The sequence below is a fragment of the Erigeron canadensis genome, chromosome 3 (genome assembly GCF_010389155.1).
Source record: "Erigeron canadensis isolate Cc75 chromosome 3, C_canadensis_v1, whole genome shotgun sequence".
Lineage (NCBI taxonomy): Eukaryota > Viridiplantae > Streptophyta > Magnoliopsida > Asterales > Asteraceae > Erigeron > Erigeron canadensis.
In genome coordinates, this window is record NC_057763.1 from 21,746,501 (window position 1) to 21,763,875 (window position 17,375).

General features: G+C 30.1%; 2 protein-coding genes across 2 annotated transcripts; both read left to right on the forward strand.

The window, feature by feature from the left end:
- The first annotated feature begins 10,895 nt into the window (after positions 1-10,895).
- Positions 10,896-12,663, forward strand: LOC122590525 (agamous-like MADS-box protein MADS9). Its single transcript, XM_043762722.1, has 7 exons — positions 10,896-11,090; positions 11,269-11,335; positions 11,627-11,688; positions 11,819-11,918; positions 12,021-12,050; positions 12,132-12,176; positions 12,565-12,663. Exons 1-7 carry the CDS (start codon positions 10,903-10,905, stop codon positions 12,661-12,663), a joined length of 591 nt encoding a protein of 196 aa, XP_043618657.1. The 5' UTR covers positions 10,896-10,902.
- A 1,724-nt stretch (positions 12,664-14,387) lies between these two features.
- On the forward strand, positions 14,388-16,423 carry LOC122590526 (floral homeotic protein PMADS 2-like). The gene is made up of 7 exons (XM_043762723.1): positions 14,388-14,578; positions 14,735-14,801; positions 15,192-15,253; positions 15,364-15,463; positions 15,991-16,020; positions 16,168-16,212; positions 16,318-16,423. Exons 1-7 carry the CDS (start codon positions 14,388-14,390, stop codon positions 16,414-16,416), a joined length of 594 nt encoding a protein of 197 aa, XP_043618658.1. The 3' UTR covers positions 16,417-16,423.
- The last annotated feature ends 952 nt before the right edge of the window (positions 16,424-17,375 follow it).

Below are 17,375 nucleotides of genomic sequence, written 5' to 3' on the forward strand. Positions count from 1 at the left end.
TTCCTATTTAAACACACGCATATCAATTCCTCCCCCATTGTTTTATATAATCATCACCATTTAACCACCACAACGCGCGGCTACCAAACCTCTTAAAATACAAAAGTGGTTTGGCCAACATCTTCATTGTTTTTGTTGAAGTCTTGGTTCATTTTGTATGGAGAAAATAGAGTTAAAAGCATTCGTTTGAAGATTAAATTCAATGGTGTTATCAGTGTTTGAAAAATAATGGTGTTATCGGGTGAGGTGATTTAAAGATTAAGAGTAAGACCCCGTTTGTTTTTTTCACGAGATTTACGTTTGAATCTTAATACCGCTTCTGAATGTTAAATGTGGTTTAAATATATGTCTGAAATCTGAGTAAGTATTACTGTTTGTTTTCTTAAACGTATGAATACTTATAATTTTCAATTTCACATTTACACTTTTATGTTTTCTCATATTAATCATTAAATATAGGCCAAAGTACTTTTTTCGACCCTGTGATTTTTCGAATAAGCATTTTTCATCCTCGCCGTTAACTTTTGGCTAAAATCGTCCATGTGGTTTGCATTTCATCCCTGCCGTTATAACTTTGCCGTTAACACCATCACATGCAAGTTACGTGAGGGGCATTTTCGTCTTTTCATAGAGTTAAATGCAAAAATCGTCCCTGTGGTTTATCGTTTTTGCATTTTTCGTCCTCGTCGTTAACAAATCCAGAAAAATTTAAAAAAAAACAAAACAAACAAAAATTACCAGTACCAATTTAATCCAAACAAAACAAAAACCTATATACCTACATTTGAGGATCTGTTCAATCACTTTCAAATGCAAACACGTACATACAATGTTTTAAATACCGGTAGTATTACCCGTAATACCGGTTTCGGAGGGTACCCTGGTACAACTATTTTTGATATTTTTGGTATTACCATTCCGGTATTCACATTTTTTATTTTTTGAATTTTTTTTAAAATTATTTTTATAGTACTTTAATGTTATTTTTTGTAATTTGTGAACTTTCTTGTATTTTGTTATAAAGTACTTATTTGGGGGGTTTGTTTTTCTTTTTGAGTGAGTTGTAATTATATTTTGACTATTTTCAGTAAACTATAATAAGTTTTATAACATTTTTTTAAAAAATAAAATACATTAAATTAATTGTACCGGCGGGTATTAAATTAGATCCTCGTATGTAGGTGTATATATAGGTTTTTGATTTAAGTTTGTTTTGGTTTTTAATTAAATTTTTGATTGGAGATTTGTTAAATACAAGGATGAAAAATGCAAAAACGACAAACCATAAGGACGAATTTTGCACTTAACCATAGGGACAAATGAGTGAAAAGACATATATGCCCCTCACGTGCAAGGCGGTTAACGGATTCAAGGATGAAATGCAAACCACAGGGACGATTTTAGCCAAAAGTTAACGGCGATGATGTAAATTGCTTATTCGAAAAACCACAGGGACGAAAAAAATACTTTGGCCTTAAATATATAACAATTTAACAGTAACTTTTTTTTTTTATCACTTTAACATTAAACTTTTAATTTTTATGTTTTGACCATAAATTTTGATTTTTTATATTTTGCCCCTTAAACTTTTGATTTTTTGGCTTTGATCACAAACTTTGATTTATTTATGTGTTGCCCCTTAAACTTTTGAATTTCTTAGTTTTGCCCATAAACTTTGATCTTCTTTATGTTTTGCCACTTAAACATCTTCTTTATCTTGGATTTTTTTACTTCCTCATACTATATTATCTTCTTTCTTATGATTACCAACAACTTCATGTCATTGTATACTTTTTATAAGTCAACACCGGAACCACAACTTATAAATGTAAGTAAACTCTGAAACATAGTAAGTGAAATTGGCTTTTCTTTATTACATAAAAACATCAAATATAGTAAAAAAAAAAAAAAAAGAATAATGCTTTTTTAAAAATTTTCAATTTTAATCTTGCTTTTGTTTTTCCTACATAATTTTTGAAAATAAATTTTAAGTATATCACTTGCAGAATATATCTTTACATACTTGTAATTCAATTTTTAAGCATCTTAACTTGAAGGTGTTGCATACATATGGTCAACAACCAGTTAATCACAGACTAAATGATGAGTATAACATATAGTGTAATATTTATGCTATGACAAAAACGTTATGTTATAAATACTTTTTACAAGACTTTTTACCTTTATGATATGCTTTTTTAATGTGTGTTTTTTTATTATGTGTCGATCATCGGTTTTATATACGTCGCAGTTTTTAAGCATCGTTACGTTTCCCGAGACAACTCCAGAGATATAAAACTAGTTTATAGTAATATGACAATTGTTAAAAACAATTATAATTGTTTTTTATTTAAAGTTTGATTGGATACAAAAGGAGGTCCACTCCACACTTCATATCAAACCTCATCCCTTCCCTTTTATCTTTATATACAACTTATATTTTTACTTCTTTTTTTTTTCTCCCAAGATTGAGCCCTCATCTTTCTCATCTTCCATAGATCTTTTTTGGATGATATGAAAATTAAAGGGAAAATAAAGCATGACATAATTTTGCTAGATATTCTTTTAAATATCCAATTCTGATATATGTTATATTCAGGCAGAGTAGATGTTGGTTGATGGGTGACGGAGGACAGGTGATGAACATCAGAGGGGGATAGTGGGTGGCAAGTTGCAAATGATAGTAGCACACTGAGGGTGTAAGACTGTGACGATCACTTCCTATGTTGATAAAAAGTTCTCAGATGTCAAAAAGAGGAGGTTATACATCTGATCGAATATGATATGTTTAGAGGATTTTCAATCTGGACCTGGATAAAAAAAACAAACAACAACAAATTTGGAAACATCTAATTCGGTAAGATGTAAGAGGTTTTTTAGAGTTTTTTTAAAAAACAAACGACGCCTAAGAAAGAAATAGGAAAATGAAAGCAAATGACAACATGTGTGTAATGACTATCTATTAAAAAAAACAAAAATCATTTGGGAACTTAAAAAATAAGTAGTATCGAGTTGTTTGCAGCTTGCACTGAGCAAATTATATATATTACTTAATAACTATATGATTATAAGAAAAAGAAAAAGAAATAGTAACCACAAGGACAAAAATCTTGGGTTTTGTTACAAGATTCTAACATTTTGTAAAACATAAATTAGTTTCTTCAATTTTCTCAATTTCTTTTTCTCTTTCACCTTCAAAAACCTACATGACCACACAAAATTCTTTATGACTAATATTTTCAAATCAAAATTCAATGGAATACTTCACAAACCCACGCTTAAACCTTCACGAAATCTGACCAACTCCTACTCAAGTATCATAACCATTGTCGTTTCTTTAAATTCGAATGTCTCTTTTTCTTTAAATACATATATATATATATATATATACGAACATATCATTTATGTATACACTAATATATTATATGTGTACAAATTATATATATGTATACACGGGTTACAACGGGTCAACTCTAAAATTCCGGATTTTAGTCCGGTCTGACCCGAACCCAAAAAACCAATAATATTCAGAGCTGAACACTGGACCGTTTGTGCTTCGAGTGGGTCGGAACGGGTCGGTTATGAGCGGGTTAGATCCGGGTTTTGGGTTTACGAGTCAAAATTTCATGCCTACAAAATACTATGGTGGCTATAAGAGCTGCAAGCACCATACATGTAACACCCATCGTTTAAAAAGAAGGATTTCCAAAATTTTTCGCTTAATAGTGTCAAAACATTGCAGAAGTATTAAATGAAAACGTTTACAATTCCCAGGTTATATAAATGTGCATATCCGCGTTAAACATCACATTTCACATATCACGTTATAAGGCGCAAGTCGTTGGATAACATCACATCACATCACATTACATATCGAAGAATTCACAATCCTAATTGTGCCTATCATCATTCACTTTCACTTTTCACTATGCACCTTAATGTACTATTCTTTTCTTCCTTTAAATTCGTTCCAGAGATAAGTTAGTATGTTCTTCAACACTTGATAAAGTATAGATACTATCTAATACATAATAATCATTTCATAGTTTTTGTTCATTTGAATAAACTTTTAAAATTACACATCATAATTGAGTAAACTTTATAGGAAATATAAAACATTTCATGTAAAATTAACAAATCACTTTATAAGCAATGATAGCTTAAAGTCAATTCTGATATCAGTTACATTAATACGTCAATATTTTGTGATATTAGATTCGTTGCAAGTAACAAGGTATAAATCAGGGGCAATGTGGGGATGGTGTTAGTTACTTCATGTTATCCTCTTCATACAATTGGCATATTTACATCCTAGTTGAATTTAAGCACTCTTGATGATGAATTTAAACAATTTAAGCACCCTTGATGATGAATTTAAACAATTAAATTAAGTTGTAAATGGTTCTGTTTGGGTTAATATTTTATTTTAATGGGTTAAATAGTAAGATAATAATAACTTAAGTGGAACCATACAGGTGAAATAGATTATTTGAATTGTAATATTCGCTTCTCTCTCTCTCTCTCTCTCGAATCTACCTAAGAATGAGCCTTGTAACTGTTCTATATTTGAAAATCTCGAGGTTTATAGGTAAAGATCTTTTTAAGGTATTATTGCATGACTCCATTTAATTTCTCTCTTCAATATTTTGGGGATTTCTTCGAACAAAATGTACACATAGTAGACCCTAAAAAAATTAGAGTTGATGAAATTAATAATACTTAAATTTTTTTATCTATATATAAACCCATATAAAACATATTGAAATTCTATTTTAGGTAATTTATGCACTTTTATCAGTATCCCCATATTGCCCCTGATTCACACATTACCTCTAATTCTATATCTCTAAACATAATCAGACAAACACCCTACCAAGATCTAACACTGATGTGTGAAATCGAGTAATAAAATTTATAAAACAAGAACTACTAGAAAACTAACTACAACACACTTGCGGGCAGTGAACCCGTTCGTATGCAGTATAGTAAACCGGTAAATCCGAGGTCGATCACAAGGACTTATTAAGCAATTGTAAAAATAAAGCAATTCAAGTAAAAGTGAGTTTTTATGGTCGAGTTGCCACGTTGCAAAAGTTAGTAGAAAAAGTCAGTAATCCCTCAAGATTAATCGAAAAGAGAATTGTTTTTATGACAAAAGAGATTTAAAAGTCACCCGTCTTGATCTCGCTCCACAACATATTCAGATTGCACATAAATGAAGTTCAAATTCAATTTTAGTTGATAAAGATAATCGTGACAAAACAAAAATACAAACTAGTACCACCAATTAACGTTTGTAAAATCATTTAAATCACCTAATTAATTAGTTCTTTTGTAAAAGCCGGTACCACCAACGCTTAAAACAATTTCCCTAACCAACTAGTTTATTTGATTATCAAATTAACAATTGTACCTATGTGAAGATAACGTGGTATCACCAACCGTTACACAACACGTTGACAAAATAACTCCTTTTATTAAATGATATTCACTATCATACCATGAACTAGTGATAACTGTTTTTGACAAACAATTAATAGAAAATCACAAACGTATTCAACTAGTACCACTAACGAAGAACACATATGCCACCAATATCAAAATAATAATTAATAAGGAATTAAATCGTCAAGATCTCGACACAACGATAATTGAAATCAACTTTGAATTAATAATATAGTGCAATCCTACATATTGTATCGCTAAATCAAGACGGATGATAGAGAATTTAGTTACTCATATTAAAATAAATAAAACAAACAAGAATGGAAGAAATCATATTATACCAATCAATTGAAGAAAATTCGATAGCAACAATGATTCTGATCCAAGACTGAAAAGATAAAAACCCTAACAGTTTGTTTGCCTTAAGAAACCTGAGAACAAAAGTATTGCTATGAAAAACCCAATTAAAATTCGTCCCTTGCAAATCTCTACTAAAAATCGTCCATAATGCAGAATCCTAACAAAGTATATATATGAAAATCGTGTGTAACGGCCGTTACATGGCTAACTCCCGTTACGTTTGTACTACGCGTGTAACCCCCGTTACTCGGCTAACTCCCGTTACGTGGCTAACTGCAAGTTACAGATGATTTTGGAATTTCTCCTTGTAATGGGTGTTACTCCAGAAACGGGAGTTACAAGCTCCAGGACTCGTTTTCTTCGTCTTTCACTTGATTTTGACCGAATCCTTCTCCCGTTTCTTCCATATGTCATCAAAATCAACTAGTTCATTCGTCTAATCAATTTCCAACCTGAAAACACAACCTCAAAGCATCGAAAGTTGGATATAAAACTATAAAAATAACGAATAATTGGTCCTAAAATCACGTGGGAAATGGTACAAAATATGACACATCAAACACACAGTTACTTCTTTATCTCCTTCCTATTTACACACGCAAATCAATTCCCCCCCACTGTTTTGTATTATTATCACCGTTTAACCGCCGCAACGCGCGGGGACCAAGCCTCATTTTTCTTTTAAGAAAGTCCTCTCAAAAACTTTTTGTCGTTTTTACCAGGGACGAAGCCAAAAATTTTGTTACGAGGGGGCAAATTTAAAGTTGTTTGTCATATTTACCAGAGCCATACCTAAAAATGTAAATAAAAAAATTAGGCCCTATCAAAAATCGGTGTTGAGAAAGACGATTTTAGCTAATTTGTGAGTACCGACTATGGAAATATTTGTCTTTAACAGAAACGTCGATTTTTGTAATTTTGGAGCATGTGGTAACCGATGAGTTGCGTATATTAAACAGTATAAGATAGGTTCATCGAAATAAATGATATATGATAATGTAGTTTATAAAATAATTAGTTACCTTACTACTGTGATTATAATTATTACTTGAAAGAAATATATATTATAATAATTTGAAAAAAAAAAATCTTTTTAACATACAACAATATCATTGATGTACTATATATTTACCTAAAAAATAAGAAATATTTTCTTCAATCTCTCTATTTTTTATTAGAAACTAAAACAACTCAAACTTTCATTCTATGAAAAGAGGAATCTATATCAAAACTAATGATTACTAGTTTGAAGAACAGACTCACGACAACGAATGTGACATTTGTATGAATTTTATTTCTCAAAAATCTTTTTAAGGATAAAATAAATATATACTCTCAAATAAAAAATTACAATGTACCAAAATTAGAGTGAGGGCAAGTGCTTCTAATGCCCCCATTGTGTCTCCGTCTCTGGTTTTTACTTCTTTTCTAGTAGTGATGCATGTTTATATATATTGACAGTTCACGATTTGCTAAAATAACTAGACAAGAAAGTAAAGAATTGAAAGTAAAAAACAATAGTAATATTCAAGTACGTAAATCTATGCAAGTCAAATCATATGTATCATTGATTAAACAGTGAATACACGGTCGATGTTACAACTTATCTTACAAGAAAATACATGAACATACAATTGCCAAGTTTTAGACTAACTAGGAAACTTAAACAATTACAAGAGAAAATAAATGACACACACTTTATGGTGACAAATACAAAGTGTTACTAGTATTGTACCCGCGCGATGCGGCGGCGGTTTGATGGTGACGACGAGTGTTAGTGGTGACGGCGGTCGTGGTGAACTATTGTTGGTGGTGAGTGTAGGTAATTGATTTAATGTAATTGATGTAAAGAGGTAGTGAGAATATTTTAGAAAATAAGGGATTGATGATGTAAATTAATTTATCAAGGGTAAAATGATATTTTTGTGTCTAACACTTTTATGAGAGAGATAATGATAATTATTATAAGATAGTATAGATTGTTGAGGCTATGTTGCTTTATATAGGGGAGAGATTAGGGCAACACAACCTTGTCTTGATAGTGATGGATAGTCAGGTTGTCGAGATCTCATTGGCTCAAAGTACTTGAATCCAGGAGCTTTTATCTTCTTTACCAAAACGGGTATGAAAGAGAAAACTCTTCTTTTGGTCACAACTGTACCTTTGTCATACAAAGTAAAACACAGTTGGAAGAACCACCATGTAACTTCTTGTCTTCTTTTGATTTGAATTCTTCCCGCCTTGACTTACAAATTGGAAAGGAGCTCACCTACTAACAAGAGTCACTGACTCGCTGATGACTTGCTGACGTCATACGTCAGCAACCAAGTCTGGTCAGTGAATCCTTGACCAACATATATATAGTAACTGGAATTTTAATTTAAAAATCATATAGTATTAAAAAGATTTTGAGAAGGACAAGTTAATTAATAAAATAAAATATTACTCTAAGATATGACTTTGAATACATTTACCAAATGATTAAGTGATAAGTCTCTTTCTTTACAATAGTTTGGAAGTTCGAATTCTACCCTGGACATATTTATGGTGGACCTAAGTGACCTTCTCCAGATTTTTAGGTGATAAAAGTTTTCATCTAAAGATGCATATTGAAAATCTATTCGGTGAGGACTCTGTAGTACGAACCGGTTATCTACTTACATTTACGAGTAATTAGCTCAGCCTTTTAAAAAAAATATGACATTGAATACACTACACATAACACATCCATAAATAACCAAGAGCAAGAATATTTTATTATTTCTATTTTCAAATTTTATGAATTCAATCAGATAAATTCTAAAGTTGAAACCTATTAACTTTTTTAACTTTAATATACATATAAGTGTGGGTATAACTCAAAACAAGCATGAAAAGAAATTGAGGTGAAAAACAAATTAATTTTTTTTTCCATATAAGTTTAAATTAATTTTCGTATAATAAATTCAGTTTTTCTTTTCATACAAATTAAGAAATTGATGAAAATTATATGAATTGATTGAGTTTTAAATGTATTTTTTATTGGTATATTTTTTTATCAAGTATTATATAACACAAATCAAAATATTTAAGGTTAAAAGTTTATAAAAAAAGACTTTGAAAATTCAATTAGGACACATTTAGTGGGACGAGTGGAGTATAAATTTATATGAGGGAAGTTTTAATTGTCTATATCTACAATTCTACATATAGTTAAAAATATACTGTATATGTGAAGTTTTACTACTTTTAATTCATATAGTGACATATCTAACAACGTAAAAAATATCTTAGTTGGTTCTTCACTTGGCTCATAGGTTTGAGGTTCGAATCCTCACTTTGGCACTTTGAGATATGTATATATCCGACAGTCTCTCCATGAGGACTTGGTCTAGCCGTGTAGGTATACCCAGGTTTGAGTTTGAGGAGCAGAGTTTACCCCTATTAATTTTTATGTTTTCCAACAAATTAATAGGATGGTATTTCACCCATTGGGTATAAGGCAGGAGTTAAGGGATCTCTTTAGCGCGATCCTAGTTAATACAACGTATGCTAGACTTCCGATGCGAGTAAGTCTCACCCTTAAAGAAGAATGTAACATCGAAAATAGCACATTTTATGACCCAACATTTTACCAAAATTTTCCCGAGTAGGTCTAAAATTAAGCTTGTTTAATTAATAAGACTTATAAGTAAATTATGAACGAAAATTACAAATAATGATAATTAGTTATGTACTATGTCAGTTTTATGGACTTTTAATGCATCAAAATGTAGTTTTTAAGTGTTCTCATTTTAATTTCGTTCTCATTTGATTGTCACCATATATATATATACTAGTTCTAATACCCGTATACAATCTACGGTAGCTATATAGATTGTACTATAAAGAAATTCGAATATGATTCGTAAGTATGAAATAAATTATGGTTAAATTAATCGATGATCGAAACTAAATTATAATAAAAAGTAATAATAAATATAATATATGTTTAGTTAAAATTTTAAATTTACCTTAAATTTTTAAAACCACATCAAAATCAGAATTTGTAAGTATAGTGGATGATGACAAATAACCTTGTGATTTCGGAACGTAAACTCAAATTTTTGAAGTATAAATAAGGTTATAATGTCTTTTGTATTAATAAGTCAAGAGTTAGAGTTTAATTCTATGTCTAATAGGGAAATTGAATTTATATACAACTAAAAAAAGCTAACTTAATAAAATAACTAAATTATAAGGACACGTGTCGATCAAAAATCACCTTACGTGTCACTTCAAAAACATGTTAATCCTGTTTTAGTTTACTAGTAGATATTGCCTAAAAATAAATTAGTAGTATTTCGATGTAGCTAGATTTGATGGTTTAGATACGATCGCTTCAATGGAAATACCATATGCCTCCATTCTATACTTTTGATTAGACTCCTCATAAACCATCAAAACTGTCATTTTGGACATTCAGAAACTCCTTATCCAACCCTGGGGTTAATTTGGAAAAAAGTAAATCAAAACTACATTGATAGAAAACACTTGTAACTTTATTATAACCATATATGAACATGCCAATTGACCAAAGGTTAGTAAAATGAGTAATGAGTCTAGCTAGGGTTAAATGAAATACAGTAATAAATTAATTCAAGAGATGCCAATAATGTGTAGCCTAGCTGATCAGAGATACTCCGATGTGCCCAAGGTCTTGAGTTCGATCATTAGAGATGACAAACATTGGGAATTTTTCTTACGAGTACTTGTAACGGCGCATAGTCAATATCTCATTGTCTAGGATACGTGCAAAACTTCATCATTATACGGTGAGTTTTCTCTGATGTCGTATACCTACTGAATGTTCGAAAAAATAATAATAATACAAGAGATAATATATAAAGATGCTGTTGGGTTGAGTATGCCAATAAACATCACAAACAAACACACCCTTCCTGATCTCATGGAAAGTCTATTTTCATCTTGCCATTAGTAGAAATTCTCTTATTCAAGTACTGTTGTGTGTATGTATATGATCCAAGTATACATTGAATCTCTCTATATCAAAATTTAACCATATATATATATTTTTTGATCTCATCAGAGAAAAAAATTAATTAATCAAAAGGAATTATGGGGAGAGGAAAGATAGAGATAAAAAGGATAGAAAACACAAGCAACAGGCAAGTGACATACTCAAAAAGAAAGAATGGAATCATTAAGAAAGCTAAAGAAATAACTGTTCTTTGTGATGCTAATGTCTCTCTTGTTATCTCTGGATCTTCTGGCAAGATGTATGAGTATTGCAGCCCCAAAACCAAGTATGTTTCTCTTATATTTTGTTGGTTTTTTATTTCCATATGTCATTCTATTTTAGGGTTTTCTTTGTTTCCATGACTTAACATGAAGTGTTTTTTTTTTGTTGGCTAAAATTGATTAAAACTAATAACCTAGCTATTTTCTTGGTTTGATCTAATTATGATATAATATTGGAAGCAGCCTGATTGACATGCTGGATAGATATCAAAGACTTTCAGGAAACAAGTTGTGGGATGCTAAACATGATGTATGTTTTTAATTACTCTTTTTGTCTTTTCTTTTTTAATATATTTAAAGATCTGGTTCTTTGGGTGCTACTATACTATGGGCATGACAAGGGGTTTTTGTATGCTGAAAAGATGTAAAGTAAGTTGAAAAAAATGGAATTATAAGGCCAGATCTAGAAATAGGATATCTATGAGGTGTTACATCCATATAAGAAATGGATCTCTTGCAGTAATTTGGTTTTTCTCTCTCTTCCCCTATACTTGCAAAAACCTGTGAGATTTAGAGCTTTATTCTTGATTTACTATAATAGGATTTGCAGAGTGAAATTGACAAAATCAAGAAAGAGAATGAAACCATGCAAATTGAGCTAAGGTGTATATTTCATTCTTCATTATTATATATTAGTTTTCTTTGTATATATATATATATAAATAAACTAAACAAATTGTGTGGATTGATGTATACTATATGAGTTGTATATATATATTTGTGTTTATTTCAGGCACTTGAGAGGGGAAGACATAACATCTTTGAGCATTGAAGAACTAATTGCTTATGAAGATGCACTCGAAAACGGACTCACAAACATTCGTGATAAAAAGGCAAGTGTCTGTCGATACGATATTTCTGTTCAAAACCAAAATATAGTATAGTACATGGATATATATTTGCATATGTATGATGATTTTCTTATGGTTTTACAGGATGAAATCCCCAAATTGATGAGGAAACATGTAAGTTATAATTATATCTTATATATCTTTGACAAGTTTATTGTGACTATATATGCTAACTTATGTATGTTTGTGAACTAGGAACAAGCTCTGGAAGAGGAAAATAAGCAACTTATGTATTTGGTGGTAAGTAAATTTAAGTTCATACATCTTACAATTCATTCAACATTATTGATTGATAAAGCAGATATCAGTTGTTCCTTGTTTAGATATATATGAGTACATGCAAATAAGGAAATTTTGTTAATTTCTTATAGAAAGAAGACTTGCTTTCATGATGGAGAAATGCAGCATGAAGATAAATATTACAATAGAAAAATTTCTAATTTTCCAGGAACACTCATGTAGATTATTAAAATTGCAATTTAATTGGAAAATAAACACAAACAAATATAGCATATAACTATACTATATTGGCACTATAACTAGTAGCTTTATGTCCTATATATCCATTTATATATTATATATATCTCCAAGTTGGTTAATATATCTATATATATGAAATGAAATGCAGCAACAAACTGAGATGACAAGTATCGGAGATTATCAAGGTCAGCAGCCATTTTCCTTTAGGGTTCAACCAATGCAACCTAACTTGCAAGACAGGATCTAAATCTTTTCTGCTGAATCAGTCGATCGATTTGTACGTCATTAAGATAAGGGGTTGATGTAGTTTCCCAGATCTATATGTTTAATTAGTACGTGTTGTGTGGTGTCAGTATGACTTATGATAATTAAGTATTCGAAAATGCTTGCTTATGATATTAACAACTGTGGCGTACGTGTTCATTATGAAATGATCCTATGGTATTTTTACACTTTTAACAGAATTGGTCGTAATTTATTGCTACTTAAAAAGGCCGGTCGTCAGGATAGATTGCAAACCGCTCATTGTTGATTCAGGGAGCGAAACGAAGGATTTCGTAACATTTTTATCATATATGAATTTACCAGCACAAATTCAGGGAATTTTCAGAATGAATTTAGCTAGAAATTCAGTTTAAAAATGATCTTATCAGATTTTTCCGAAAAGCCGAACATAATTAAAACTTTTAGTTTCTTAACTAAAACATCGGTCATGAATGTAGTGATCTTACAAGTTCTATGTAAGTTCAGTTTCGTAAGCTCGCTAGCTAGCAGCAACATGTTTTGATAAACTTTACCATCTTAACATTAAACATCATATTAACAAATTTAATTTGACAATGATTCTAGCTAGCTGGTTGAGCCATGGGGTTCGGTCCTGCTTAATTGGCTGACATGTTCTGGTGGGGTTATTTCTTGGTAATCCATTGAGATGTGGTAGCAGCCCCGGTTTTAAGATAGTCTAATCAATCAAGTCAGGGGCGGAACCACATTGTAGTTAGGGGTAGTCAGGGCTACGGGTCCGCTAAGTTCATGTAGTACAAATTTTTCAAAAAATGATGTATTTTTTATTGGTGCTACGAGTCAAATTAATATGAGATACCGGTCAATGTGACCAACTTTAAACTTTGGAAACATTTTTCTATCAATAAAACTTATAAAGATGTATCTATATAACTAAATGATAAATAAAAACTACTACAAATGCCAAAAAATTCTTAAAAATCCATTATAAATAGCCAAAAATTATTAAAAAACGCTAAAAGTTGTAACAATTTAGTCGTTATCATTATTATCTTTACTTAAATGCCGATACAAAACTAGTGAGAAAAAAATTGTGTCACCAGTCACTTTTGTGTCTGGTTCCGCCACTAAATCAAGTAATTTGTTTTATCCATCTTGAACATATAACCTAGAAAACAAATAATATAATATATAATTAAGTAGATGCTACAATATATGTATTGTATATATATGCTTTTGACTAGACTGTCTAGACCTTTCATAAACCATCAACTACCGTCATTTTGGACAATAAGAAATTAAACCAACGTTAAGTTAGTTCTTCTGTTGACAGCTTCGATCAATCATATATTCTTGTAAAAAGACTAGTTAGTCAAACATTGATTGAAAACACACTTGTAGCATTAAACCATGATGAATAAGATTATGCTAATATTAGACCAAAGGATACTAGAATGAATTATATATAAATAATGAGTAGTCTATGGTTATATACAAGAGATAAATATATGTACGTTATTGGGTTGATGATATATATACAAATAAACACGCTCTCCCTGATTCCTTGGAAAGTCTTTTGTCTTCCAGCCATTATTAGAAACCACAACTTTTATTTATTTATTTTTCTTAAAAAACACTAGTTAACCATTTAATTACTTTATTTTTAAGTCCATTGAATCTCTCTAAATCTAAAAGTTAACCATTTTTTATTTTTGATCAAAAGGAATTATGGGGAGAGGAAAGATAGAGATAAAAAGGATAGAAAACACAAGCAACAGACAAGTGACATACTCAAAAAGAAAAAATGGAATCATTAAAAAAGCTAAAGAAATAACTGTTCTTTGTGATGCTAATGTTTCCCTTGTTATCTATGGATCTTCTGGCAAAATGTATGAATATTGCGCCCCAAAACCAAGTATGTATATATATATATAATCTCAAAAGTGAAAATTCTCCCATCCATCACTTTGGTTTAGGGTTTTTCTTAAATTTATTTTAAATTTTTTTACCTTGTTATTTATATTCTTATTTTGGTTTTATTAATATTGGATTTGTGATATGATAAAAATTGGAAGCTTGATTGACATGTTGGATAAATATCAAAGGCTTTCTGGGAACAAGTTGTGGGATGCTAAACATGAAGTAGGTCTTCTTTAAGTTTTTTTCTCTCAACTATATATATAATACCTTTTGTCTCATATATATATATATTTTCTAATTCTTTACAACATCTGGGTATTTGGTGATTTCTTTGTATGCTAAAAAGATGATAAGTAAGTTGAAAAGAAATGGATGTATAATATGGCCAGATCTGGAAATAATAGGATATAGGATCCAATACTTTTTTCTTTTACTAGGACATCTATATATATTAACAGATCTGGATATTACACTAGCTAGTGTTCTCTTTCTACCCTTTACTTGCAAAAACCTATGTAAAACTGATGCTATATTTATATATGCATTTGTTTATCTACTAGTTTCTTGATTGATGTCTTATTAGTATTTGTTTATGGAAAAATCCCATCATAGAATCGGCAGAATGAAATTGATAGAATCAAGAAAGAGAATGAAAGTATGCAAATTGAGCTTAGGTATTATTTTCTATTCTCTCTCACATACATTCACTTCAAGTCTAGTAATGAAATATTATACAAGTATATATATAAAAATATTTATATACTCTATTTATATTTCGTTTCAGGCATTTGAAAGGGGAAGATATAACATCTTTGACCTATGAAGAATTAATTGGTTATGAAGATGCACTTGAGAATGGACTTACTAACATTCGAGATAAAAAGGTAACGTACGTTAATTAATTTGTTAGAAAAATATCACATATATTACATATACATATATAGGGTAACAATCCGGTGTGAACACTTTTAAAATAAGAACTGTGAGAAGATTTAAAAACATCATTTTGATGCATTAAAAGTCCATAAAACTAACATAATGTTTAACTAATTATCATTATTTAAGTATTTAACAACATATTGATCCGTCAAAATCGAAAAAATCACGTTTTTTGTTTGTGCATCCATCTTGGATGCATATTCATCAAATTGATGCATCCAACAAAAAAACGTGATTTTTTGGATTTTGACAAATCGATGTGTTGTTAAACACTTAAATAATGATAATTAGTTATGCAATATGTCAGTTTTATGGATTTTTAATACATCAAAATGTAGTTTTTAAGTGTTCTCATTTTAATTTCATTCTCATTTGATTGTAACCCTATATATATATACATACATACAAATAAATGGTGATTTATGTATATTAGATGTTCTAATGACATTCATATTTTTGTAATTCGAAACAGGACGAGATCCCCAAAATCATGAAGAAGCGTGTGAGTGTTGGTTCTATATATTTGATCTATAAATCCTTTAATTTATTTAATTGTGGACGTTCAAGTAGAATATGTGTGTAGCTTTGAATAGTTTTATGTGTAAATTAGAATGAAATTCTAAATATAATTTGCTTGCACGTAAAGCAGGAGCAATTTCTGGAGGACGAAAATAAGCACCTCATGTTGTTGGTGGTAAGTAGTTGATCATCATATATGCATCCATTTAACAATTACTCTTACTCCGGTCATTACGAGGCTTCCTATATGTTTTTATAATCGATATATTTGTATATGCAGCAACAAAGTGAAATGGCAGCCATGGGAGAATACCAAAACCATGAGCCATTTTCGTTTCGTGTCCAGCCAATGCAGCCAAACTTGCACGAGAGGATGTAATCTCATTTACCTAATTAAGGTTGCTTATATGCAAGTCTTAAATCTCTTCATCAACCTTGTTATTTCGTTACTACTGTACGTAAAAGGCCTGTTTGTATAATTGTATTACATGAACTATTGTGCTTTAATTAGTCATGGTGTTTGTTGTGTTATCAATAAGGCAATGGTATATTGCTCCTGGAACTTGCAATGTAACCTGCAACTCTTATGTATTACTATTAATTAAGATCATGATGGTGATGAGGGGAAATAGCCTAATTAAGAAGCAATGGTCGTTTGCATGCACCCATTGTCTTAGATCGACCTATCAAGATATATATGTACATGATATAATTATAGTTCATTTCAAGTTATGTTAATTAGAACAGAAGTTTAAATGTGAGAGTTGAATATATAAGGTAACAATCTCATACTTACTTTAAAAGCAAAATATATATATATATATATATATATATAAAGAAAATATTTGTAAGTTTTGTTATTTGATATATTTTAACTTGATTTAGAGATACTAAATTGACTAACATATAAGTTATACATATGAGTACCAATTGCATTAATAAAATATAAAAATATATTTTTAATTAAAAATAGAAATTTAAAATAAGCATTTATTGAACTATTTATCTTTAAAAATGTTCAATATTAAATATGACATCATAGATAAAATAAAAGCCTTTTGAAAAAGGATATATACATGGCTCATAATGTTTTTTTCTTAAAAATAATTTTACAACAACAACAATAACATGACTCAATCTCTGCGCGGGATATAGGGAAAGTAAGCTGTAGACAGTCTTACCTCTACACAAAGGTAAAAAGACTGCTTCCATAGGGACCTCCGGAATCTGAAAAGAAGAAATACCTGTCTGTTGTGTCCGCAGATTTGGGAATAAGACGAAAAAGAAAGATGAAGCAATATGTGATATCGAAGTTATTTATATGAAAAAAGGATTTTT

What these genes read in the sequence shown, in the direction of transcription:
- LOC122590525 (XM_043762722.1), top strand. Translation starts at nt 10,903, where the DNA reads ATGGGGAGAGGAAAGATAGAGATAAAAAGGATAGAAAACACAAGCAAC. An exon ending in TGTGGGATGCTAAACATGAT is followed by an intron (nt 11,336 to 11,626) that starts GTATGTTTTTAA and finishes TTACTATAATAG; the next exon opens with GATTTGCAGAGTGAAATTGA. An exon ending in AGCAACTTATGTATTTGGTG is followed by an intron (nt 12,177 to 12,564) that starts GTAAGTAAATTT and finishes AATGAAATGCAG; the next exon opens with CAACAAACTGAGATGACAAG.
- LOC122590526 (XM_043762723.1), top strand. Translation starts at nt 14,388, where the DNA reads ATGGGGAGAGGAAAGATAGAGATAAAAAGGATAGAAAACACAAGCAAC. An exon ending in AGTATGCAAATTGAGCTTAG is followed by an intron (nt 15,254 to 15,363) that starts GTATTATTTTCT and finishes ATTTCGTTTCAG; the next exon opens with GCATTTGAAAGGGGAAGATA. An exon ending in CCAAAATCATGAAGAAGCGT is followed by an intron (nt 16,021 to 16,167) that starts GTGAGTGTTGGT and finishes CACGTAAAGCAG; the next exon opens with GAGCAATTTCTGGAGGACGA.